The sequence below is a fragment of the Lycorma delicatula genome, chromosome 6, assembly GCF_047948215.1.
Source record: "Lycorma delicatula isolate Av1 chromosome 6, ASM4794821v1, whole genome shotgun sequence".
Taxonomy (NCBI): domain Eukaryota; kingdom Metazoa; phylum Arthropoda; class Insecta; order Hemiptera; family Fulgoridae; genus Lycorma; species Lycorma delicatula.
In genome coordinates, this window is record NC_134460.1 from 142,310,569 (window position 1) to 142,338,139 (window position 27,571).

Genomic DNA, 27,571 nt, shown 5'->3' on the forward strand with positions numbered 1-27,571 from the left:
AACCTGCTGTACAAGTCTTTGGTGAGGAGTCGCTTGGAGTACTCGACCGTGGTGTGGAATAGTACGCGAGTTTTTGCCTCTGATCTGGTTGAAGGTGTTCAGAATAGGTTCTTGAACTGGATGCGTTTTAAGTTTGGAGATTGTTTTGTTGTCGCTAGTAGAGAGGATATGTTGAGGCAATTAGGCCTTTCCAGGTTAGCTGATAGCAGAACGTACTTTGACTTGGTTTTCTTTTATAAAGCTCTGCACAACAGACTTCCGACGCGTTATCATGTTGTCTTGCGGAACCAGGCCAGGTCAGTGAGATCTTTTAGGCAATTTGTGACGCCGGTAGGTTCCACCGTGTCTCCGATTGAGCGGTGTACCAGTGTTGCAGTGGAGTTCCAGGATAAGCTAAGCTTTTGGGAAGATGAGGCAACCTTCGTTAAGAATTTGAGAGGGTTACGTGGCGATGGATCATTGTCCTTGGTGTGATGCTCACTTTCATGATTTTAAAATTATTGTTGTTTTTTTAAGGATTATTGCTTATAACTTGTTTTATTTGGAATGTATTAGTAATGTTGTCTTTTTGTTTTTGGATGTTTTCATCTATGTGTTTTTATTATCACTCCGTAGCTACCGTTTTTAAAGTTCTAATTATTTTTTGTATTTGGCTGCATGATTGTTATTATTATTATTATTGCGTTTTGAATGTTGTATTTTTAATTTATATGTGGGTTGTTGACTTATAGCTGTTCTTTTGTGACTTTATGTGATATTGTGCAGCATACAAAGGTTTTGTAACTGTTCTGTTGCACAAACAAAGCAAATAAAAATAAGAATAATAATAATAATTATTATTATTATTATTATTATTATTTTTTTTTTTAACTGAATTTTTACGGGCATCGACTGCTAATGTCATTAGCCCTCGTCACATTCTTTAAAAGAAATTACTATCACCATCTGGATCGTCATATGTAAGGGTGTAAAGGGCTCTTACATTTTATTTAAAAACACAAACTTCACAATAAACATTAAGACATAAAAGCCAAGGACAATCACAAACACTTACGTGGTGTAAGGGCCCCAATATTAAAATTTGAGATAAGGTTCTCAAAAGACCATGAAATTAAAATTTCAACTTATCAATACCATTTCTTTCTTTATATATATATATATATATATATATATATATATATATATATATATATATATAAAACTACCGCTTAGAGGTTCTTTTATCAGAGCTTTAAACTTTCATTTTATAGACTTTTAAGAAGTCCACTGGCGTGTAAAATGCAACTATATTTTCTTCATTTCCATTATCCAGATCAGCACTAATATTATTTCTAAGACGGAACCTCTTTCTCAGGTCCTCATATATGGTACACTCTTCTATTAGATGCTTGGTTGTCAGTGTTTTATTACAAACATCGCACATTGGTCTCACTTCGCCGGTTAACAAATATAAATTTGTTAATCGCGTGTGACCGATTCTAAGCCTGGTCACCGCTACTTGTTCACGGCGAGTCAACTTAAAGTCGCTTTTCCATTTATAAGGAGAAGTTTTTACCGAGTTTAATTTTGTATTTAAACTCCTCCATTCAGCATTCCATTTGTTTTTTACTATATTTGTTAGACGGTTTTTAAAATCTGCCACTCTTACAAAAAAATGCATCCAAATCATCGCAGACTGTTGCCTTTCTGGCAGCTTCGTCTGCGATTTCATTACCTGTAATACCAGCATGCCCCGGAGTCCATACAAATACGCATCGCTGTCCTCGTTGTTTTAGAACGTATAGAACGGACAGGATGTTTTTAATTAGGACATCCTTAATGTTCTTGTTCCGAATTGCGACAAGTGCACTTAAAGAATCCGAACATATTAACACTCTCTCTTCGCAATAGTGTTCAGTGTAGCGAAGAGCTTGCTGAATTGCAGTGAGTTCTGCCGTGTAGACACTGGCCACATCTGGCAGTTTCCAAAAGTGGGTTTCTCCATTTACATATATTGAGCATCCAACACCATGTTCGGTTTTAGAACCGTCAGTATAAATTCTAATATGTTCTTCGTAACTACTGACGGTTGCCAAAAATTCCTGTTGGATGATCACTGCTGGTTTCTTTTTTATTTCTCCTTGAGAGAGATCCAAACTTGTATTTACCGCTGGCAAGAGCCATAGCAGTATTTCTCTAGTAGAAATTGCCAATGTATCTGGAAAGGCAATTTCGTGGAAAGGCAAAAATACTTCTTAATTCGTGGTACCTAATTCCGGCTGGTCTGGAATAGGTAGCACGACGTTCGTATAATGCAGCCATAGGATGGTTGTTGAAAAGTTTATTATTTATATGGGCAGGATAAGCCCATATATTTGCTGCGTATCTTAGTAAAAGGATCTCTCTTCTATAATGTAGTGGCATTATTCCGGCTTCAGACATCAGACTAGCCGCCGGACTTGTGCGGAAAGCACCAGTTGCATAACTTATTCCGCTATTATGAACTAGGTCTAACTTTTTTAAATGCGACTTTCTAGCGGATGAATATACGATACATCCATAGTCTAGTTTAGATTGAACCAATGCTTTATACAATCTCAATAATGTCTCTTTGTTTGAGCCCCAATTTAAGTTCGATAGACATTTTATAATGTTTAGGGCTCTTTTGCATCTATCTCTCAAATCCTGTACATGTAATCCCCATGTAAGGGATTTATCCAATACTAGTCCTAAATATCTTACATTGTCTTTATATTGTATTGGATTACCATCAGTTGTCAACGCAGGACTTTGATGAGGAATTCTCTTCCTACAAAAGTGTACACAGCACGTTTTTTCTGGTGAGAATTGGAATCCGTTATTCCTTGCAACTTCATTTAGAGCATTGATCGCTCGTTGCAATTTGTACCTCACCATAGCAGTCTTGTTGCTGGCATACACAATTGCCAGATCATCAACATAGACGCTTTTGCTGATTTCTGCTGGAATGGCTAATATCAATTTATTAATGGCAGTGGTAAACAAGGTACCGCTCAACGGCGAACCTTGTGGTATTTCCAAATTTCTTACAGATGAATATTCGCTACTGACTCGTACTTGGAAAGTACGGTCATTCATATAGTTGCTCAGTAAAACTGGCAGGTTGCCACGAATGCCCCATTCATGTATCTGAAGCATTATACCATGACGCCAGGTCATATCGAAAGCCTTCTGAAGATCAAAGAAGACTCCGACACAATGTTTCCTTGTAATGAAGCTGTTATATGTAACGTCCTCTAAGCTGATCATTTGATCAGTGGTAGAATGGTATTGCCGAAAACCTGCTTGATACGGTGATATCAGGTTTTCTTTTTCCAAAACCCAGACGAGTCGATTATTAATCATTTTTTCAAATATTTTTCCCATAGCACACGTTAAAGAAATAGGACGGTAGCTATTGGGATCTGTTAAATTTTTGTCTTTCTTTGGTACTGGAACAACATGAGCTTTTTTCTACTGCTGCGGGTACGTTCCATCCCGCCATATTTGATTATAAAGTTCTAATAATCTGCGTTTTGCAGTGGTATTCAGCTGCCTGATCATATTATAATGGATTTCATCCGGACCAGCAGCTGTGTTACCTGCTTTTTCCAACGCTTTCACGAATTCTTCCACTTTAAATGGTGCATTATATGAGTATATAATTATACTCAGTTCTAAAATTTAGTAGACCTTCGAGTTCTTCTTTTTTGGTTCGAAAACCTTCCTCGTAGTTGGCCGTTTTGCTGGCCTTCTCGAAGTGATTGGACAATAGCTCTGCTATTTCGTTTGGAGTATCCTTAATTCCATCTTCATCTTGAAGGCTAGTTATGGGAGCAAAATTTTTACTCCCACAAATCGCCTTCACTTTCCTCCAAACATCTGATGCAGTAGTGGTTCTGTCGATGGATGACACGTATTGCTGCCAGGATCGTTTTTTCGAGTCAATCATAAGACGTTTTGCATACGCCCTGTATTTTTTAAAGGCAACAAGATTTTCTATGCTAGGACGCTTCTTGAAGGCGTTATACGCTCTTTTCTTTCTTTTAATAGCTTACTTATTTCATCGTTCCACCATGGAACGGGTTTCTTCGTAAGTTTCCCAGATGTTTTGGGAATATATCTCGATGCCGACTCAATTATTGCATTTGTTATGGCGTTGACATCGTCTCCGATAACTCCAGTTGTTTCAGGGAGTATCGTTCTAGCTGTATAGCTCGTCCAGTTAGCCTTTTCAAATAACCATCTTTTAGAGATGGGATATATTGTTCTTGTAACATCAGTTACAATTTGCACCAGGAAATGATCGCTTCCGTGCAGAGTGTCTAAGACATGGAAGCTGTACCTCGGTGCTATCGATCCGCTTATAAGTGCAATATCTATACAGGACGTCGATTCATCTCTGGAATTGAAAAAGGTTCCTGATCCATCGTTTAAAATAATAAGTTCTGAATTCATCAGGAACCCTTCCAGTTCTCTTCCGCGGGGATCTATTCGATCCGATCCCCAAAGAGAATTATGAGCATTGAAGTCACCCACCAGTAAAACAGGTGGGGAAAGCTCAAAAATTAATCTTGCTATGTCATCCTCCTTCCAATCAAAATTCGGTAAGTATATGCTGCAGACAGTGACCTGAAGCGGTCGCTTCATTCTAACGGCGACCGCTTGTAGGTTTGTATTTAGATCAACAGCTTCAGTGGTAGCTCTAGTCGATGTTAATATAGCTACTCCACCTCTAACTCTTACATTTGGCGGTTGATCTCGCCGAAATATATCGAATCCTTTTAATTTAAAATTTTCATTTCGGCGGAAATGCGTTTCTTGCAGACATATACAAATCGGGTCTACATCATGTACCAAGCGTTGGAGCTCATGGATGTTTGAAAAACATCCATTGATGTTCCATTGTACAATCAACTCGCTAATTTTTAATTAAATTATAGTCTGGGTTTGCCTTTCGGCCACCATTTTTTTCTCCATCTTTCGAATAGCATCGTGTTCGTGGAGAATGTCGTCGCCTGTGTAGCTTCCGGTCTCCGAATCGGAGACCACCGAAGCCGCCGACGACGACGGGCATGGATCGGCGCCGGTTTCAGGCGCCGATTTAGAAGCGGCAAGCTGGCCGCCCCCAGACACGGGGGTCGTACCGGTCACCGCCTGTGGAAGGGGGGACGCTCGTCCCCCCTGTGTGATATTTTGTGGCCTCTGTGGTTTAGAGGCCACCTCAGTTGCGGGAGGCTTTGCAGCCTCTATAACACACTCTTTCTTGTCATTAAGAATCTCGCTGAGACGCACTTGACATTCTGGTTTGGCGTCAGTTTTCTTTTCTGCAGGAGCAACTTTATTTTTACCGATTTATCTTCAGCAGGCTGTACCACTATCTTTGGCTTAACAAATTCTTTATTGCTGAAAGGTTTCATCTTGTTTTCGATGATCCTCTCAATCATGTTAGCCAAAGTAGGCGCAAGTTTATTTATAATTTGAGTCTCATCTACAGCAATTGGAGCAGGAGCAGGAACAGTAGCCGCAGCCTGAGCATAAGATTGTGTTGCTCTAGGTTTGCGGGCGTTAACAATCTTCTTGGCTTCGATGTAGCTGACTTTCTGCAGGGTTTTAACTTCCTGAACAGCTACTTCTTCTTTGTAGACAGGACAATTCCTGGATCTACATGAATGCTGTCCCTTGCAATTGATGCATGTAGAGGGCTCTTTACACGGCTCTCCCTCATGCACCTCTTCGCCGCATATTTGCGTTGTCTCACATTTGATAGCGGTGTGGCCAAAACATTGGCACTTGAAGCATCGCATTGGTTGCGGGATAAATGCCCGCACATCCAATCGATGTATCCCCGCTCTAATCTTCTCCGGCAAGGTAGGCCGGTTAAATGTGAGAACATGAGAGGCTGAAGGTAGGACTTCGCCATTCCTCCTCATGTTCAATCGGCGACACTCTATTACTCCCTGCGATGACAACTTCTCAACAATTTCTTGCTCCGTGCAATTTAGAAGATCCCGACAGACGACCACACCCCTTGAGGTGTTGAGCGTACCGTGGGGATCGACATGTACAGCCAGTTCTCCAATCTTTTTAAGCCCTAGAATCTTTTGAGACTGGACATCATTTACAGTCTCAACATGAAGTCCCGTGAAGGTCTTCCTTATTTCTTCTACAGGGCCACCAGCGCATTTGTTTATCTCCCGAGCGATGAGAAAAGGACTCACCCTCGAGAAATTTCCATCCTCCTTTGTAATGACCAAATATTTGGGTTTCGGTAATTACTACTCTAAAAAAAGCTTTTTGTAAGCTTTTCCTAGCGTCAATCTCAATCTTTCTTGACTCTGCACTCTTTCTCCGTTTTGCCTCAGGCGAAACGGCTGGTTCTAGACGAGGTTGTTTACGTGAACCCTCAGACAGGTTTGGTTGTTCAACTTGCATAGAAGAAAGATCCCTTCTGTAGTAAGGCTAGCCGCCGGGGTACACCCCCACTCCAGGGCTACCAACCCTGGAGGTCCGTTCCGGTACTCCGGTGGAACCGGCATATGTCCTGGCAAAGAGCGGATGCGCAGTCTCTGCACTGACTCCAGGCCCTTACACACCGAGGCTTTCAGGGCTCCCATGCCCCGAACAACATGGGCACCTTAACTACATGCTTGCCATCGCGGGGGGCATGTAGACAACGAAAGGTCTCCGTTACACCTGCAAATAAATCTCTCTTTTTCTGTTTAGCCTCTGGAACCACCGTAAGGCATTACTTCAGATGATATGTATGAATGTAAATGAGGTTTACAGTCTCAGGTCAACCATACCTGAAATGTGTGTTCCAATAAACTAATAGAAAAACTTTTATAATTTTTTTTTTAAATTTTCTTCTATAATTCATTAAATACATTAAAAAATCTGCAGTGAGTAAAGAATGTTAATAATTAAGCAGAGAAAACTTGATGAATTTATAAATACAATTCATTTATTGGTTGTTTGTAATTCAAAAACAAAATAATATAAAAAGATGCTGTCAACAAAGTTGTTATACTCGACTTTCCTGTCATTTGTTATTTATTCTTATAAAATGGAAAAATAATTATGCATGAAAAAAGTTACCTAATTTTATTTTTTTGGGAGTTAAGAGGGTAACTTATGATGAAGGTTTATGGTAAACCTTATAAAAATTTCATTGATAACATTTAAAGGTAAAAATTTAAAAATTATATGTAAAAACAAACTAGAAAAACTTTTTTAAATTTTAAAAATGGGTAGTTTTTTAATTTTTTTGCTTCACATCCAAAATCACCTTCCAAGAAAGTGTTTTATTTCTCTGTGTTTAATTTGTTAAATAGAAGAAACTAAAAAAAATTTCACTTAAAAATGTACAACCAATATTTTGTACCTAAGATTTATTTCTTTTTTTTGGTGAAGGAAATTTTATTGCAATATTATTATTGAAATTTTATTATATAAAAACTTTTTAATATTAAAAGTTTAAATAAAACAAAAAAGTTTTGAAAAATTCGTAAAATTTGATAAATTTTGAAAGAATTTAAATATTTTTAAACTTTGATTGAACCTTCCCCAATATTTACCCTCAATTTTTTTTTTTTTATTGTTTGAGTCGCTTGAATTATTATTATACCTATGAAGATATTAAAGAAAATCTTAGTAAAAAAATATACAATAAATATAAAGACAGCTTTTTTCGATTTTTTGGGAAGGGGGAATTTGGGACAATTTTTTTTTAAGTGGTAAGATAAGCGTGCACACATTTACTGAGTTTAATATAAAGTAAGGTTATATTTGGAGAATTTGAGAAAATTAACTATCCAAAGACCCCTCCAACACGTGAAAATCGACTCAGCTTCAAACACCCCAACATACTTACTTACAGACGTACGAACTTAACCCCCATTTTAATTTTTGGGGATTCTGGGTCATGAAATGAACAAATCCCATACCCAATTTTTCGACTGATTACCATACTTCCCTTTTTGCAGCATAGCTTTAGAGCTACGATGGCATGACAGTAAAAGAAGACCACGTAATAACAACAACAAAGCGAATAAAACATAATTTTTCCAAAACAATAAAACTAGTATCAAAAATAAAAAAAACTAAAGATTTGCTAAATATTACACATTAATATTATTACAAACCTTTAAATTACGACTGTAATTTCGAAGTTTAAAGAATAGAATTTATTTTTATTTTTAGGAAATTATTTTTTTATATTATATTTTAATTATTTATTTTATTATATTTTACAACCTTTAAATTTAAATTTAGATAATTCCACAAAAACGCTGCTCTTATGAAAAAAAAGCCCGTAAAAAAATGTAAAGGTAAGAAATCATTCTATTTATAAAAGGTAAACAAAGGAATGAAGAGAAATAAGAAAACTGTTAACGACCTCACTAGAATGTGGAAATATGTTTTTTATCTTCAATTTTGGCTTAAAAATATCTTTAACATCAAAATGACATCACAATACATAATATTCTGTAGTAATCCAAAATTAATATGATGGCAAATAAAGGGAGAAAAATATTTTCAGACCACGTTTAGAAATATTTTTCGTTAAAAAGGTTTTTCTATAAAGAAATAAGGAAAAAACGAGCAGTGATGAACTTCCACAACAAAATTTAAAAAAATCGAAAAAAACCTTTAGATGAAGAATAAATCTTGACCATTCATTTAAAGAATAATATACAAGGTATAAAAAATGCATATTGATTAAATTAAAAATCCATCTTCTTTTTATTAACAATTTTTTTTTAAATATTGGTTATAATATATCTGTTAAATAAATCTCATTTAGAAAATAGAACATAAAAATAATAATCTCGAAAGATTCAAGAGATCGCAAAAGTCTAATGAAAAATAATTCCATAACTTTATTAAACAATAAATAGAGATTAACAAAATAAGTAAAATAAATTCATTGAGATAAATAGAAGGGGGTTTAGGCTCCTCATTAAAGCATAGCAAAAATATTCATCACATATCTGATACCGAATCCGTAATTTGTTTATGTATACCAATCTGTTTTGTTTTTTTCTTTCATTAATAAAATTAAAAATCTTCTCTCAATCTGTTATTCTTCAATCATAGAATTTTATCCTTCTTTTCCTCATTGTTGTTTCAATATTTCCTATACTAGATCGTGGATACCGGTGTTCATTGGTAGTTTTTTTTTTTTTTAACGATGAGTCTGAGAAACCCCATTTACGGGCAAGGCGTCGGGCTCGCGAAGAGGTTCTGCTAGATATTAAATGAGAGCGAATGTGTGCCTGCGCTCTACTGACTAAACCTCACATCTCACCGGTCCACCCCCCTCCCACACCTAAGCGCCATCAAGGAGCAAAATATTGCGCGTCCTTGGGCGGTGCCACTGGGCAAAAAGGGATCCGGAGTCGCCGTGCATCATCACCGCCGACCATCCGCGCGAGTACGGACGAACGACGGCTCCGAAGAGAGCTGTCCTTAACTCCCCTGCGAACGGACTAGCTCTTCTGCCTCACAAAGGAATTTTCCATAACCTCCACACTCTACTGCAAGGGCTATCCAATCAACTCTTGTTCTAGAAGCCCCTTCTTCTACTCTCGGCCTCCTTGCTCTTTAGAACCGTCGTAGCGTACTAGTCTACTGCTCTTCAGTTCTCGAAGGAACCAATCACGTGCCGTACCAACTCCTCCGGCCTGAGATCATCAATACCATCCCGAGAACGGCAGTCATTCAACGCGGGACACTGATGGAAAGTATGTTCAGCTGTGTCACGAGCTTGACAGAACATACAGTTCAGTGTATCACGCCTACCTATTATGTAAAAATGGGCCTCAAAATTCCCATGCTCAGTAAACATCTGAACAATATGATGATTTATCTCATCCCAACCACGTTAAAAAAGACACCAACCTTATGACGTTACCGGTCGCACCACCCACCTCCGTTCAGAGCCCTGAGGGGCTTACAGGAAGTCATCTTTAAACCGTCTAACTAATTACATTTCACAGTCATCAGTCACGCCTCCGTCGGGACGCCATCGATGTAAAAATGCTTCGACAGACATTTACATCAGTAAAATACAAATCCAATTCTGCCTTCACATAGGCCTCAAATGGACATCTTCATGATTCATGAAGATTCATCTTGACATGAATGATTCATCTTCAACATGATTCCCCAAAACTAACTAACCGAGACCGCGATAGCGCGGACCCCGCGCCTAGTCTAAATTTGACCAAAAATGACTGCGAATGCCTCAGAAAACGAATGACTTGTAAGTCAAATCAGCACTACACTCTAACCAATAAAAATTATGTTCTGCGCAACATGGAAATTCAGACCTACACCCAATTAATCGACCAAATTAGGTCACCTAACAAGGGAAATGTAACCTCATTCCGGTCCGCGCAGGAGCTGGAGATAAACCCCTGCATTCCCACTCCGTCCCATCATGAAGTCTCGCGCAGCATTACCAAGTCACAGTCAGGGACCGCCCCCGACCGGACGAAGCCACCCTCCCAGTCGCACGTGCTACCATACCCCGGCAGCGCGGTCACCCCTGCCAATGAGAGCCGCAAATGGAATCACAAACGATACCAATATAACCGTGGCACGATGCCACTGCACCTACCTCCAACCACTCCAATGCCTAGGCCGGAACCCTAGCCACCCGGGATCCTACCATGATCAAATACGTTGATTAAACTCCCTGTGAAGACCTACACACCGCAAAGGCGAGAAGAAAACCACTATTGACCACTCCTCGCGGATCATCCAGTTAATACGGGGATACAGAAAGGAATGTATTCTCAAGTTCCCTAACACCTCGTGAACATACGACCTCATATCGAGAACAGACATAGAGGACGTGGTCCATTGTATGTATCAACATTCCTACAACCCAGGAATTGACTCGAATCCACCAAACGTAACCTAGCCAAACTCGCCCGAAAGGCCCCATGTCCGGAGAGAAACTGTGTGATATACCGATTGAAGAAACCCTAACTCAAATACTAAAAATAAATATACCATGCGTGTAGCGACCTGTAGCGGATTCCTCCCACCTGACCTGCCGAAACGCATGGCCGGTTTTCAGTCTCCTGTTTTCGTTCTGACGTCAATATGATATTTACCTTGGAAATGTAGCGTTCCCTACGCTCATTAGCTAACATATCAATTGGTTTGACTCCGGAAATAAAACAGATTACTTTTCGCGAGATTGTTCTATAACCGCCTATAACAGCAAGAGCCGTCGCAGGGCCCGCACCTGAAACCTAACACCGTAACACCTGAAAGCTAAGCGGTGAGCGCAGATAGATGCAGTATATAGCGTAGAAGCCTCACTGACACCTTTGTAAAGGATTCGCATGGTAAAGACATTCAACCCACATTCGGAATGAATGACTCTACGGATTCCATAAAAAGCATAAGCGGACTTGTTTGCTACATATTGAAGATTTTCCTTGAACTGGAAATTCTCATCAAGGATAACTCCCAGGTACGTTTGAGCCGTAACGTACCGAATGGAGAGATCAGATATCCGAACACGGATTCGTCGGGAACTAGCCAATCGGCCCTTAAGCAACATCATTGTGTTTTTCTCGGGGCTGAAAATCATTCTATGTTAGAGACTCCACAACGAAGTGTCTCACAAGCATGAATTCCCTTCAATCAGTAGCAGCGCGTGGTCATAATAAGCGATGACACGACAACCACCTGGCAACCTCAAACGCAACAATGTAGTGAGTCTCAAACGATGTTCTCTGGACACCAGGATAAACCGAGTTTTATGAATCCCTAGCTCCAGTACGCGCGCGCTCAGCTGGAATGTTCCGTTATATCGTCGGCTTTAATGAGAACCATATGTCTGCTCCAAAAAATACTCCGAAGGTGGTTATTGGTCCACTTGAAAGAATAAAAAAATGGAGGTTTGTAAAAACTTCGACCGACCTTTCATCATTGCGAATGTCATATGGCTCAAGTACCTTAATTAACCGTTAACTTTCATGTACTCAGCCACCTTCTGATTACCCACCGGGTTGGTCTAGTGGTGAACGCGTCTTCCCAGATCAGCTGATTTGGAAGCCGAGAGTTCCAGCGTTCAATTCCTTGTAAAGCCAGTTATTTTTACACGGATTTGAATACTAGATCCTGGATACCGGTGTTCTTTGGTGGTTGGGTTTCAATTAACCACACATCTCAGGAATGGTCGAACTGAGAATGTACAAGACTACACTTCATTTGCACTCATACATATCATCCTCATTCATCCTCTGAAGTATTATCTAAACGGTAGTTACCGGAGGCTAAACAGAAAAAAAAAGAGATCCACCTTCAGGTTAGAATTTAATCGGATTGTATATTAGCTGAGGACACATTTGTGTTGTCATCAACATCTAGAATAGCCGTGACATCGGCAAAAAAGGGACAGTGACTGCATTCTCAATCGGAAGGTTGGCGGTGAAGGTTAGTATAAGACAGGTTCCAAAACTGAGCATTGCGGAACTCCGACTTAGCGTCGAAGATCGCAGATAATGCTTGATTACATTTACCTGGATGAAACGACCATCCAGGTAGCTACGAAGAACCAGGAAGGTTCTTTTTCAACTTGTATAAGCCCAGGCAGCCAAGCAGTCTTTTGTCAAAAGACTGCTGGATATCTAAGGAGGCTGCCGAACAGTATTTCTTCTCCTCTAAGCTCCTGCTGATGACGTTAAGAAGTCTATGCATTGTACAATAGTGAAGTTTTCACTACGAAAATCGAACCGATGACCTGGTATAACGTGACTCTGCCCAGAACAAGCCACACTCTCCGAAGAAATGATCTCTCAAATATCTTCGACAAAGTAGGTAACCGGTTTATTGGCTGGCACGAGTAAACATCATGAACCGGTTTCGGGACCGTAACCGTTTGTGAAAATTTCCACTCGGTAGTGAAGTACTCGTCTGAAGGATACCGTAAACAGGTGGGTTGTGTACTGAAAGGCTTGGGTAGGAAGCATAGATAACATCTTATTAGTGATCAAGTCAAAGTCAGGATCTTCTGTAAGTTTTTCCCTTCCTGATCACTTCTAGAACCTCTGCAAGAAAACGACTTAATAGGAAGACAGTTAGGAATCGATTTACTCAAGAATTCTAAGATTTCCTCTTCACAATGACTCCGCATATCAAGCGGATGAATTACCTCTCTCAAATAAATAGCAAATACTTCAGGCTTTTCTCCTTCACTCCGAGCTCACGACACATTTGAAGCCTACAATGGAGATAGCGAGAATGGAGGCCGTCGAAATCTATTCGTATCTCTTCATAAAGAGAAAGGGTCTTCATAAACCAACACCATAAACCGTCTGTACGAGAAGTGGGTAGGCTCTCAAGATAATTTCTGTATAGACTCGTTTTTAATAGATTTAAGCAGTCGTTTTAATCTGCGGGTGGCCCTGTTCAAGGACGTCCTATCTTCCCTTGCATTGCCATCGTCTCCTAAGCCTCCTCTTTACAGCAATAAGATCCATCAACTCTCTTTGGTAATGTTGGGTAACTCTCTTAGGTAAGTTCCCGAAGCCCTGCAGGCCGTGGTAAGAGATTATTTGTCTCACCGCACGACTCTATTTAAGGATGCGCAACTAGTTGTGGAAAAATCCGACACCAGGGGAAGCCCGCAGGGTTCCGTTCTCGGTCCCTTGCTGTGGAACCTGGTGTTTGATGGATTTCTGGGGTTGTCATTCCCAGAAGGGGTCACGGCCCAGGCTTTCGCCGATGAATGTCTCCTTTTAGTTCGTGGTAATTCACGACCGCAGCTAGAGAATAGTGCGGTTGACAACGGCCCTATGCGGTCAACCGCCAAGGGCTGGATGGACATGCTAAATTTAAAGATTTCTGTGCCCAAGACGAAGTTTATGCTTCTGATGGGTACAGACAAATTATCAAGCAGTCGTAACCCCCACATTAAGTATAAAGGCTGTGTAATCAGCCGAGTAAGGGTTCATAAGTACCTAGGTGTTTTGTTTGATGACAAGTTGCTTTTTAGTAACCACATTAAACAAGTTGCGGCGGACGCCGTCTCTGTGATGCACAAACTTAAAAGGATTGCTCGGAAGGATTATGGGCTGTCGGGCCGTCAAATGTACTTGGTGTACCGAGGTGTCTTCGAGAGCATGATCGCAGACGCGGCGCCAATTTGGGCTCATAGATTGGATAGAAATAGAGCACTGCTTTAAAATTTAAGGAGTGCCCAGCGCAGAGCCTTGATAGTATGCACTTGTGTTTTTAAAACAACCTCCTACGAGGCTACCACCGTATTGAGAAAGGCTCTCCCAATCGATCTTGTGGTGAAAGTTCGAAATCGGGTAGCCATGTGGAAGTTGCGAAGAGGTCGGGAAGCCGAGGCATTTGGGATGCCATTTCAAGCCGGGCTAGAACCGGAGCGGAACGGCGATCACAATGCACCGGATCTAAGTTGCCCATTTCCCGCCTGCGGAAGAGGCTATGGAGCCTCGTGATAGAGGCATGGCAGCTTGAATGGCACACCACGACTAAGGGAAGGTTCTTGTATAGGTTTATACAGGATCTGGAGGGATGGTATGCCTCGAATTCATTTTTAAGGGCAGCGGGTGCCCAAGTGTTCACCAACCATGTTGATTTGAAGCAATATCTGTTTCGGATTTGCCTAGCGGCTGATGAGTTGTGTGTCTCCGGGGAAGTCCAGTCGAACTAGCATATGATGTTCGACTGCCCTGCTCTTGGGGGGGGGGGGGCAGAGACCGGAATACCCTGGAACATAGAGGTCGGGGGGGAAAACTGGCCGCTCATAAACGGCGAGACAGTGTGGCGAGAGCCGCATTGTCGGACCGTGTGGGAGTTCCTCAATGAGGTTGCGAAGTTCAACCGTCATCGCTAGAGTTTTTTTAATTAATCTGTGTTATACTGATTCCTATAGCGCCGCTGTGGGAAGTTTTTCCTGAGATAATGGCTGGCCACCAGCCAGATACAAGCTCCAAGCGCTTTAAATGGTGGACAGGCACTAGCTGGCATACAGCGACCGAGGCGTGACAGCCTAAATTACTGTCTTTTATTTTATTAACGTTAATGACTTTTAGTAATTAGTAACAAGGGGTGCGCCTCCCCGATCTAGATTTAGTTTGACGAGTGAGCGGTTGGGACACATAAGCGGGTGGTGAATAGCACCCTGCTTAATCCGCTCACGCTGATAGGTAGCTCACTAAGAGCTTTTAGGTAACGAGGTCGCTAAACTGTTTTAGAGGCAACATTGAAGTTATACAACGCTTCCAAAATATGTTGACCAGAATCATAATAGAGGCGCCGTGGTTTCCACGGAATGAAGATTTCATAACTATCTGGACTTCTCTTCTGTACGCAAGGAAATCAAGCAATTCGGTTCACATTACAAGCAAAGGCTAGGTAATCCTGCGAACTATCTAGCGCTGTATCTCTTTGAAAACATTGAAAAAATCCAAACGCCTTCACGTGCTGGACCTGAAAGGGTGAGTGATTCTTGAGCTGGGAGGATATTCTTTTCCTTTGTATTATGTAATATTTAATTTTTTGTTTAGATTTTATGAATTTTTGTAATGTTTATTAAGTGAATTTGTACAAATGCTTTTATACAAATGAATTAGTGTCTTATGTATTTATTTATTATCTTATATATACTCATATTTGAACAAATATCTCTTGTAGGTATATATGATTAATTGAGTGGATTCAACAAAAGGTTGATGTGTACACCACATGAGTTCCTTCTACTCCTATTAAATTACATAAAAGTATACACACTGTTTGCTGTGCCTCATTTAAACTATTACATTTGAAAGTGAGATACGAGCCTCCAATTCTTTAATAAATTCGACAAAAAGTTTTTTTCTTTTTAGTTTTCTGTAACATTCCAAAGCCTTAAAACAAAAAAAAATACATTAACACTTAAAAAACTTACACTTTGTTCAGTTTTTGGTCAAGGTCGCAGACACAACGTTGTTCGAGAAACCACAGTTTTGCCGATTTCGCATTAACGGACTAGGGTTTGTCAACAAATCAGTGAATGGTGTTATAAACAACATAACCCAAGGTTGTTTATTATTACAATTCTGACCTGTGGGCGAATGCCGTTACCAGCTGTCGCTAGTCTGGTTTCTATGTGCGTTGGGTGTGTTAGCTTCGGTGCTGTGTACATTATTTGTCAATATGTCGTCGCGTCAAACTCTTTACAAGACTTTAGTTATCTAAAGACTTTGTTTAATGTTTTACTTTCTGCTCACGGCTGTTCCTGTATTGTCGGAAAAGTTAGAATTAGATTTTGTTTTTTAAGTGAAATGTTGTGCTCGGGAAGGCTCGTCGTGTTATGTTTTATCGTACTGTAAGTTAATTATGTGTCGGAATTCATGTTTTTTTTTTTATTTTGTGTATGTAATTGTATTGTTTATTCAATTGTTCTTAGTTACGTTTTCTAATCTTGTAACACAAATGTTATATATCATATTGTTCTACATTATCACAGTCGATGCATAAGCTGTTCTTGCGTTTCTGGTACAATTATTAACTAAACAAACTTCAAATAACGTTGATGTGCTGTTTTATTTGTTTTTTCTCTCTTTCGTATTCACTACCCAATCCAGAACATCAGATCCTCTCAGAACACACTTTATAGCTAAAATAAGATTCATAAAAGTTCCAGATACATTTACGATTTATCTAAAAGTGTGTTTTTTACAACAGAAACATGTTCATAAATTTGTTATTCACTTTATTTATGTCTGTAATAATTATGAGTGTCTCAAATATAATGCATTCATACATTATAGCCAAACGTTCACCAGTCACAGTTTCTATCGCTGAGATGATAGTTATATTCATAAATAGTCTCTTTGATGAACGGAATAGGGATATCAATTTTTGAATGAAATATTATTAACATTTTAGTGGCATAGATAGAATATGCAGATCATTAAAGAAGAAAGTAGAAAACCACTTAAAATATAATTTTAGTTAATAATTTTTAAATGGGACGTTTATTAATTTTTAAAATGACTACATTATGTATCTAGTATAATTAAAAACGATTAATCGTACAATGTTGAAATTTTGAATTTAGGTCTGTAGCAACATCAAGTTGTGTACTTCCTCTTTTGATTGCAATTAACCGAAAAAAATGCACAAAAAAAGGCCCAAAATCCAAAAAGATTTGGATTTTGGACTTTTTATTAACTGGATTAATGAACCCTCATTGAGAGCTTTCAACGATATATCAGAAGTGGTACTTATTTTCATTGGTTTCGGAGTTGGAGTCAAATAAAATTTTAATTAATGAACTATGTGGATATAGGGGAGGGCACATCGGTTCGAATATGACTTCGTTTCCTTTTTTTAATTTTTTTTTTTTTTAATTTAAATATGTTGATATATTAATTATTATTAACTTTTCATTGCAAAAAATAATTTACTATGAATAATAATTCAATAATAACAAAAAAAATATCAGAAATTTTTAATGGAATAAAATTTTATGTAATTTTCATTTAAAAAAAAATGTGTAAATGCAATTTAACCCTTTGCGCTCTCCTGTCCAGCATTACAGGCACCGTGTTCTGTCCATGCTCTCTGATTATGTATTGGGTAAGATGTCATGCACTCTTGTGTCCTGAACAGCAGGCCACAGTTAAATGTCTCTAGAGCTCTTGTTTAATTTAACTTAGTTCAGCCAGCAACTCTGATTTATTTCTGTAACATATAACTAGACTGGAGTTAAGTTCACGTAATTTATTTATATTATAATTTCATTAATTTTCATAAAACTAATTGTTTAATTTGATATTTCTTTCTTTTGCGGAAAATGACTGTGGACTGCAATGCAGGACAGGACAGCTATAACACAAGTTATGTTAAATAGAGTCAGACTTGTTGGAGGAATGATTGTGAGCTGCATTTCAGGCCACAAACGATTAATAATATGACATTGATTGCATGACATTGCAGGTTATGTGTTGTCCACATCAGATTTTTTAAAAAAGAATATCGAGAGGTTTCTTGAATGTCTTTCACTTCAATTTACAGTAATGAATCAAAAAATAAAATTAAAGGACAAATGAGAACACCTTTTGTCACACATCCAATTTATAGGATAATTCGTTCCATGTATAAACTAGCTTGTATGGTGTAATTGAAGCGACAGCTTCTTCTACATTGTGCATCAAAACGGGTAGATTATACTAGATAGTGAAGGTGCATACACAAGATCCTTTATAAATCCCAAAGAAAAAGTATCACATGATGTTAAATCGAGTGAAAATCATAAAATTATGATTTTTATTAAATTATCTATTGTAAAATTAAAAAATGAATTAAAGCCTTTCTTATCAAGTTATAAAAAAATTATATTATATCACATCACTTCCACATGTGCCCCACAAGTCCCACACGAAAAATATCCAGCTGATAGGCGATTTCTTGCCAAATTCGTTGAAGCATCTCTGGTGTGGTGGTTGAAATGGCATTTGGAACGCTCTCACGCAGCTCCTGGATGTTTGCTAATTTTGTCGTATACTCCCTGTCTTTAACGTAACACCAGTAGAAGCAATCCAGAGGGGTTATGTCTGGCAATCTGGGTGACCAGGGAATTGAACCACCTATTTCCATCCACCTACCAAGAAACGGCTCATCCAACCATGCAAAATTTCCCTTACATCAAGAAGCCAGTACCTGGGAGTCCCATCTTGCTGGAAGAGAATATTAGGATGCCTATGCTCAATTTGTGAGAAAGCAAACTACTCCATGTCAAGCAATATATGAAATTCCCGTTACAGACTTTCTGCCAAGAATAAAAATAGGGCGTTTCAAATGGGACACTGTATAATCTGACAGACCATTTATGGATCCCGAAAAATTATTTTTTTTTTTTTTTGTAAGTAGAACCTATACATAATCTTATACTTCATATGGAAATATTATGAAGATATAATTATTATTTTGTTATTATGGACATTTTAGTATTTTATTGACGCGGTTCAAAAAGAAACGGAATAGTTTGATTTTGTTGCAGACGTATTCAGTCGTATAAAATTTATTATTTAAGAAGCCATTCAAAAATTGCACACTACGAGAAATAAAAAAAAATACAATTGTTACTTAAGAGAAAACTACATGCACTATTATCAGTGTTACGTTTATCAAACTAACCTAACGTAAACATGATAGAGTTAAGATCTAATTCCTTCTAATTTTTATCGTTTTGAACCAACAACTATGAATTACATTAGATGGTTAAATAATAGATATTAATTTTAGGAAATTTATTTATTTCCATTGTGAGAGAGAATTACTAATCGAAGACAATTACTACTCAAATGGGATCCGAAATTAAACGTGAAGTAATAATTTAGAAAAAAAAAATTATAATAAAAGAAATAAATCCGTTAATTTAATTAGCTGTAATTTAATGATGGCGATCAGGAAAGATTGTCGGTTGTGAATGTTATGTAAACAATAACTAAACTGATTTATAATTCATTACAGATTCCGCACAGGCCACCTAATAACTCCATATGATTTTATGACGTAAGGATAGCAAGAGAATAATGTATCTGCCTTCTAATCGCGGAACCTGTACTAAAGTCCCTTGGTGCTGTGTCTTTCTTATAACGGGCGGATAATTATTATTATTTTTTTTTATATTTATGGACGGAATTATTTGCTGTGTTCCATTCCTTAAGACCGGAAAGAATTATTTGATCAGGGCTGAATTTGGGAGACTAGCCGCGTATGAGCTCCGTTCTTCCTGCGTGATTCCCTTTCAGTCCGTCCCATGAAGTCCTTTCGGCCTAGCAGGAATGCGCCTTTCGGAGCCATTCGTGTTTGAAGGATGTAATGCGCTCCCAATTCACAATTGTCTCCCTCCGGAAGAGGGACATAATTGTAATTATACAATTACGTAACCGTCAGACATGTTCTGGCGGTGACATAATTGTAAGATTTAGGAAGGAGGATGGGTGGTTGGCGAGACAAAGTTAGGAAACATTTTTCGATCGGGCTACCTTCGTTACTGCATCTCGGCTGGATTCATATCGGAGATCTGTTGACTAGGAAAGAATTGCAATGAATCTACCTACGAGAAATGTTAAGCGGCTGTCAAAATCGCAGTGTCCTGTTACTTCAAAGCCAATGCAAGCCTAGAATAGATCAAAATGAAGTGAAATTGTAACAGCTGTCTGAATACCAGCAGTTCATATTTTTGAAAAAAGATCATGCAATTTTAATCTCCCCGTCATATTATACAGTGCAAACAAAATTTAACAGAATGTTACAAGTAAGCTTGCTTCATACAAATTTACATCAGGGATGGTAGCAAGAAATTTCACGATAACCTATTTTTCGTAGATTGACTGATCAATAAAAATTAGAATTTCATGATTCATGAAAATCTAATTACCCGTATTACATACCTTTCCAGTATTTTTGAAATCATTATTCATTCTTTTCTTATATTGTAATATTTTCCCTTTTTTTATAACCCTGAATTTATCGTTCTATATCTAAGATTATCATCGATACCTAAAAGTTTACATTAAAAATACTCATAGAAAGCAATTTTTCAGTTAAATAAAATCATCAGAACGTGGAATTTACCAATTTTGATGTACCTTCAATAGTTCTACAGGAATTTTCCGTATTAATTTTACTATTTTACTTTTAACATCAATAGTTTATAGCTATTGTAACAGCTATAGTTATAAGAGAAAGTTCGATATTCAGTAAAGATTTTTGGTGTGGGGGTATACGCAGTTCTCGACGTTCATGACTCACTTTATCCAAAAAATAAAACAACAAAAATGCATGGGAAATTCCGGAAGTACATAACTGCATGAACATCAAATCTTAAAGATTTGACAAGTATCCACCTCCTCCGCCTCCTCCTCTTCCTTCTGTCTAGAAGAACGACATTTATTCAGGTGAAGCCTGGTGTACGACTGTATAAATCGTGAAATAAAAATTTTTATTTAAGAGTTTAACTTATATCTCTTAAATGAACACTTTAATTTCACGTCTACCGTACATTAACCTATATGTATTTAACTTATATATATTTCAAGAAATATCTTTCGACATTTTACCGTATACAATATAATTTGTTTCGTAGAATTTAATGTACTTCTCCTTTTATCACAGATGGGTCGGTACGAGAAACGTTTGTGAGAGTGCAGACAGTTTTACTAGAAGGTTGGTTGCCTCAGAATAAAGGCGGTACCGTAATATACTAATGAAAGATATGTTAACAGTTAATATGTTAACAGCAGCAGGGTATTTCCTTATACTCTATATCAAAAGTAGGAGTAATTCTACTAGGTAAGTTACAACATTTTTGTTTGCTGGTAGAAATATAAGTAGTATTACTTAAGGCATTGTTATGAATCATCTCGCTTATTTTTCTAACATAATTTTATAATTTTATTACAATGTTTGACAAAATGATTAACCTTAATAATTAAGAATTAATAAATAAATTAAACGTTTTTTTAAGCAATAAATAATGTATAAAAACATTATTTCTATAAAATAAATTTTACTCAAAGCTTTTTCAGTTTATTATATTCTTTTTTATAAAAATCCCAAAAAAGTACATACATAATTACTCCTTGTGGTATAAAAATTGCAACTAACCCTTTAGGGAAATTACTTGAAGGGCTTAATACATTTAATGTAGCATGGATCGTTACAATTATGAACTGGATCTGAAAATAAAAATACAATTAAAACATTACATTTTTATACTTTAACATAATAGTTACATCATACTTTTATAAATTTGTAAAATAGAACAAATCTCTAGAATTTATAAAAAAAATTTATCTTACTTTACCATTCGGTCTATTTTTTTTAATAATAAAGCATATTTTATGAAAAATAAAAAATCATTCCCGTAATTAAAAGCAATTTCAGTTTAAAGAGAAATAGAAATTTATAGTGTAAAATAAAAAATTATTTGAATCCATTTTCATATTTATGACAAAAATATTATTTACTCATCCATAACATATCTAAATAAAACAAAGTATAAAAACACTGCAAAATAAATATCGTCTCAAGCGATGGAATATTTTTATTTAAGTGACTACAAAGAGTTAAAAAGTTACAATAAGTTAAAAGAGTTAAATGAAAAAATCTCCTAAATAAACCACATCTAGTTAAATTGAAATAATAAAAGTAATAATAAAACCACAAAAATAATTTTCAATCTATCGATTCTTTTTAAGTGTTAATTATACAAAAAAATGTTTTATTACTTTGATAAAAAAATGAAATGAGTTATAAAAACTCTATTAAAGTACACAATACGTCAAATTGGAAGTTTATATGATTAATTTCAATCTAACTGAAAAAACGTAATTTGTTTTTAAAAAATGGCTTATTACTCTGACAATTCTCTTCCAAAATTATTTTCAGCATTTCTTTTTTTTAAAGAAATGCTGAAAATAATATGCTGAATAATAATTAATGATGAAATGAATAATGAATAATAATTAATAATAGAAATGCTGATAATAATTCAAAAATATCGATAAAAGTGTGGTGAATTAAAATTCTAAAGAATGAAAAAACTGTTATTCTGGATAGTGAAAAAAGATTTTATCCAAAGGTTTTCGATTCGTTTTTCTGTTAAACTTTAGCTAAGTTTTCCAATTTTCCTAGTGGAAAATACTGAATTTCAAATGTACATCTCGCCACATATGTCTGATGATATATTGTGATGAGATATTTAAATAAAATTTGTAAAACTAATTTTAACATTATCCGTAAAACCATTTAAAACATGAAATTTAAATCATACAATTTTAAATTGTATGATTTACAAATTTATATAATAAAATATAATTTAAGTTTTAAAAATTTGTTTCTTTTAAAATTAAATTAAATTTTTCAGTCACATTCGAGAAAAATATTTTTTTAAATGTAATTTACGTTTATTTTTTTTAGAGAAATATAAATAATTTTTTTAACTACTAAATATATGAGAAATAGCATTATAGCATGGGAAATATCTGATAAAAGAAATTTTTAAAATAACAAATAATCTGGAAAAGTAGTATAGTAATACAATTTAAATTATGATGGATCGGAGTTTATAATAGAACAGAAGTGAATGAAAATTACTTGAAAAGAGGTTCATTACGTAAAATATATAAAAAATTAGAATTAAAGGAAGAAATTAAGTTTACTAGCTGTGAGTTTTCATAAATTATTATATTGTTGTAAAAAAAAAATACATGTAAACTTATAAAATGAAAGATGGCATGACGTAACATTTTAAAAAGAGGTAACTTTTTTAATTTTTCATAAATGAAAGATAGGTTTAAAAAATATTTCATTCTTAATTATATATATTCCTAAATTGTACATTGCAATCTGTACAACTAGTGAACGATAAGCCCCTCGATGGCCCAATGAGATGAGGATAACATGTAAATGAGGTAGTTGTACAAACTTAGGCCGATCATTCCTGAGATGTGTAGTTAATTGAACCCCAATCACTAAAATACACCGGTATACACTGTATAGTATTCAAATCCATATAAAAGTAACTAACTTTTATTAGAGTTGAACTTCAGAACCATCGATTCCCAAAATCAGTTGTTAAACTTGTGATTTGCAACCATAGTTTACCACTAGACCAGCCTTATGGGCTCGCTGACAATTAAACATTTTTTTCTTTACATATTAAAATATTTATAAAAAATAAATACTTAAAACACTGACTAATTGAAGCTGCGTAAGATGTCTCTTCCACCAGACTGATTTTTTATATTCTGGTCGTGCAGCTGTAAGCAGGTAATAAAAATACATAACAGAATGTATGAACGTGTTTACTGCTCCGAAAAATGCTACCATTGCAGCTGGAAGAGAAAAAAGTACAAATTTTAGAGATTAAATCGAACAACGTATACGTAACAGTTTTAAAATTATTAGTTATTTACGAAGAATGTAACAAACATTCAGGTCTGACGAAAGACTTTTCCCTGATTTCTGTGCTGTAAAATCAATCCAGACTTTAATTCTTGGGATCAAAATTAAGGGGGATATATTTTTTTGGTTTTATATGAAATTTGTCCAAAATATGAAAAATAGATCCCAAAACTGTATGTTTAATATTTTTTCAATATATATATATGGGTAAAAGACAAAAGATTGGAGGAATTTTGTTTTGTTTAATATCTAGTTAAAATCCCCCACATTTTGATACATTCTATTTTTAATAAACATCGAAATTCATAACTTTTTATATAGTATTTGTGGACTTTATTCAATAATTTTATTCAGAACAAAATTTATTTTACGCCAAACATAAAATAACATCTTTTTTAACACCAATCTTTTGTCTTTTGTTAAACGGCATGTTTTTTTCCGAGGGTAATAAACTCGGTAATGCTACACGGGACTCCTGCTTGGATAAGGGCCCTGACTACTGATCGTGCCAGGCTGATCCTACAGCGGGTTCAGAGAAATATGTCTCTGAGATCTGCTCGGGATGCAGGACTATTTCGTTGGAGGCGGCGTTCGTTATTGCCGGTACACCACCGATGGACGTGTTGGTCAGATTCAGGGAAGACTGCTACCATGGAAAGGATAGGACCTTGACTTATGACATTTTTCAGAAACAGTGGAAGACATCTGCGTCTTCCACTGAAAAATTACCAAGTAAATTGATCTAGTCACGCCGTGGGTAGGTAGGGGTTTTGGGGAAATAATTATTTTTTACCCAGTTCCTCTCGGGTCATGGCTGCTTCAGGTCGTACATGTTTGCGCTTGGAAGCAACGAGGACAATTTTTGTCCTTACTGTTGCTCCCTTGATGTCGAGCAAATGATTTTGGTGGGCGATAGTTGGACGGATTTAAGAGTGCGATGTATGGTAGTGACGGGCCCTTTAGATGTTAACTATATTTTTAGTGTTACGCTCGACTCACTCAATAAGTGAAACGCTTTTTATGAGATTATTAGGGTCATTATTACGGGAAAGATGCTGAAGAGTAAAATAGGGGGACAGCCAGCTTGTGTAGGGTGCATTATCCGCGTCCATGTGTGGAAAGGCGTTTCCCATTAACCCCCCCCCCCCCCTTAGAATTTCACCGTTTCGATGTCTCCTTCTGACAGTCGATCCTACAAAACCCACCGGAGACTGTGTTATGCTTTTGACGTGCCCGATCTTTGCGTGTCGACAAGGAGAAGTTTTAGTCAGTGGGAGCCCAACACTATCGACTTTTGTGGGCAGACAGTGGCTGGTAGAGCTTTCCCCTACGCCAAAGTAAAAAAAAAATTATTTTTTACCCCAGATTTCTCAAAAAACTTTTTTAGTAGCTATTTTTTCAATTTTTCATGTCAAATTTTACATAAGTTCTCTAAATTTACTCTTTAATTTAGGTCTCCAAAATTACAATCTGACTTAATTTTACCGAAGGGGCGAAATTTTTTGTCAGTCCACACTCGCTAACGAAGCGTTTCCTAAGCTATGTTTATATGAACTTTCTTCTTTATTTTCATCATTGGAACATTTCCTGAAAGTTTGTTACATTTTTCGTGAATCACTCTGAATAAAAATAATTTCTAGTTTCATTAATTGATCATTCTAATGAGATGAAGAATATATACCACTATGAAGGACAATTTGGTTGGGTACAATTCTTCCGTGTAACGTTACAAAAAGAACCTGAATTATTTATTATCTTTTTACATTTTAATTTCTAATTTTCTTTCTTCTGCCTTGCTTCTTCTTTCTTATTTATGCTTTTCTATCTCTCCTACTGCGCCTTCTTTTCGACTATTATTTTCCAGTAAACTAAACTTTCAATTATATATATATATGTTTTCCCAAGACTTATTGTTTAAGATCATGTATATAACAATTATCAAATTATTTCCCTTGAAAAAATTCAAATATTAGGAACGAATAAATGAACTCATTGTTAATAAGTAAATTTAATTTTTATGGTAAAAAATAAGAATTTCAGATATCACCTAATGAGAAATGTTATTAAATAAAATAAGTAGAAAATTAAAACCCACTATTTCTAATAAGGTTGTACAAAATATATCTTGCCTCCTCCTGTTCCTCTGAATACGTATTTTTTTGCAATTCAGTATCCTTTGTAACTTTTTCAACCATAGTCTATTTATCTTAACAACTTTATTTAATATTTAAACTTCTGACTTAAACTTAATGTAATTAAAATATTTAATCAGAATTTTGAATGTCATAAAATTGTTTGAAAAAAAATAATAAACGTTTAAAATTATAAACATTTTTAACCGTCTGGAAAGATTGAATTTCATTTAAAATTCATTCTTGAAGAAATATTTATGTTTATTAATTCATGCACTAAACATTTTACTATATTTTTTCTACTTTCAGAATAGATTAGAAAATCTTTAATTAATAATTTTACTTTTTTCTTCTTAATTACTTTTTTTTTACAACATTTAGATCACATCTAAATTTTTATATTAATTAAATGAAATTTCTATAGTACTAAGTAAAATATAAGGAATACATAATCAATATTTATTTACCTCCAATGTAAGCAACAAAAAACCAACCAACTATTACCATTACTGTATGATGGTAAAGGTGAAGAAATGAAATCTGCGAGTTTTTTTTCCGTAGTACCATAAAAATCTGGAAAAAACATAAAATAAAAATTACTTGAACATATAAGTAACATATTATACTTATTCTACTTGTTCAAATTCTTTATGATAGATTTATTGTAATTTTAAATTAAAATACACCGATTCAAATAAATAGAATTGGTTAATCATTTTGGAACTGTCGGCAACTATGGACTAGTATTTCAGTTACGAGTCACACATCAGATTTGGTGAAACATCTGATTATTTAATATTAATTGATAATTATAATGTAGAATCGTATTAAAATTTTATGTACTTTTCATTTTAAAAAAAAAAAGTGTATATGTAATCTAATAGGCATACAAGAAAGTCATGTGATGTACACATCAGATTTTTTAGAATAATCCTACGCTACTCTAATGGAGGATAATATGTGTGTCGGTCTGTGTGCATCCCCCTTAGCTGAGAACATGCTTACATAATCGAACGTACTGACCGTCAAAAAATCATATGATTTTTTTTCTTAAATGTTTATAAACAATAAGTAAGAAGAAGTAACACCAACAAATAAGAGCATAAAGAAAGAACATGATTACATGATTAAACATACTGCACGTCAAAAAATCATAAGATTTTAACTTCCCTGTACGAAGTAAAGGAAGTATTGTGATCGCAAAAAATTTCAATTTTCAGATTTCAACGGAAATATAACCATTTTGGCTATTTTCGGCGTGACGTCTGTATTTACATATCTATGTACCATAACTCAAAAACGATTAACCACAGAATGTGGAACTTTGAATTTAGGACTGTTATAATATGTAGTTTTGCACCTCTTCTTTTTATTGCAATCGACTGGACCAAAAGTGACCAAAAAAGCCCAAAATCCAAAAAATTTTGATTTTGGACTTTTTCTTAGCTGCAGTAATAAACCCTCATTTAGAGTTTTTCAGCGAT

At 35.9% G+C, this 27,571-nt stretch overlaps 1 protein-coding gene across 1 annotated transcript in view; it reads right to left on the minus strand.

The window, feature by feature from the left end:
• Nucleotides 1-27,571, minus strand: part of LOC142327007 (uncharacterized) — a 157,423-nt gene that overhangs the window by 81,295 nt on the left and 48,557 nt on the right. Inside the window, exons 6-8 of the mRNA XM_075369756.1 lie at nt 26,555-26,660; nt 23,749-23,885; nt 21,619-21,725 (exon numbers count right to left, since the gene is read on the minus strand). Coding sequence (XP_075225871.1) covers nt 21,619-21,725; nt 23,749-23,885; nt 26,555-26,660 — 350 coding nt within the window. The remainder of the gene's footprint in view (nt 1-21,618; nt 21,726-23,748; nt 23,886-26,554; nt 26,661-27,571) is intronic.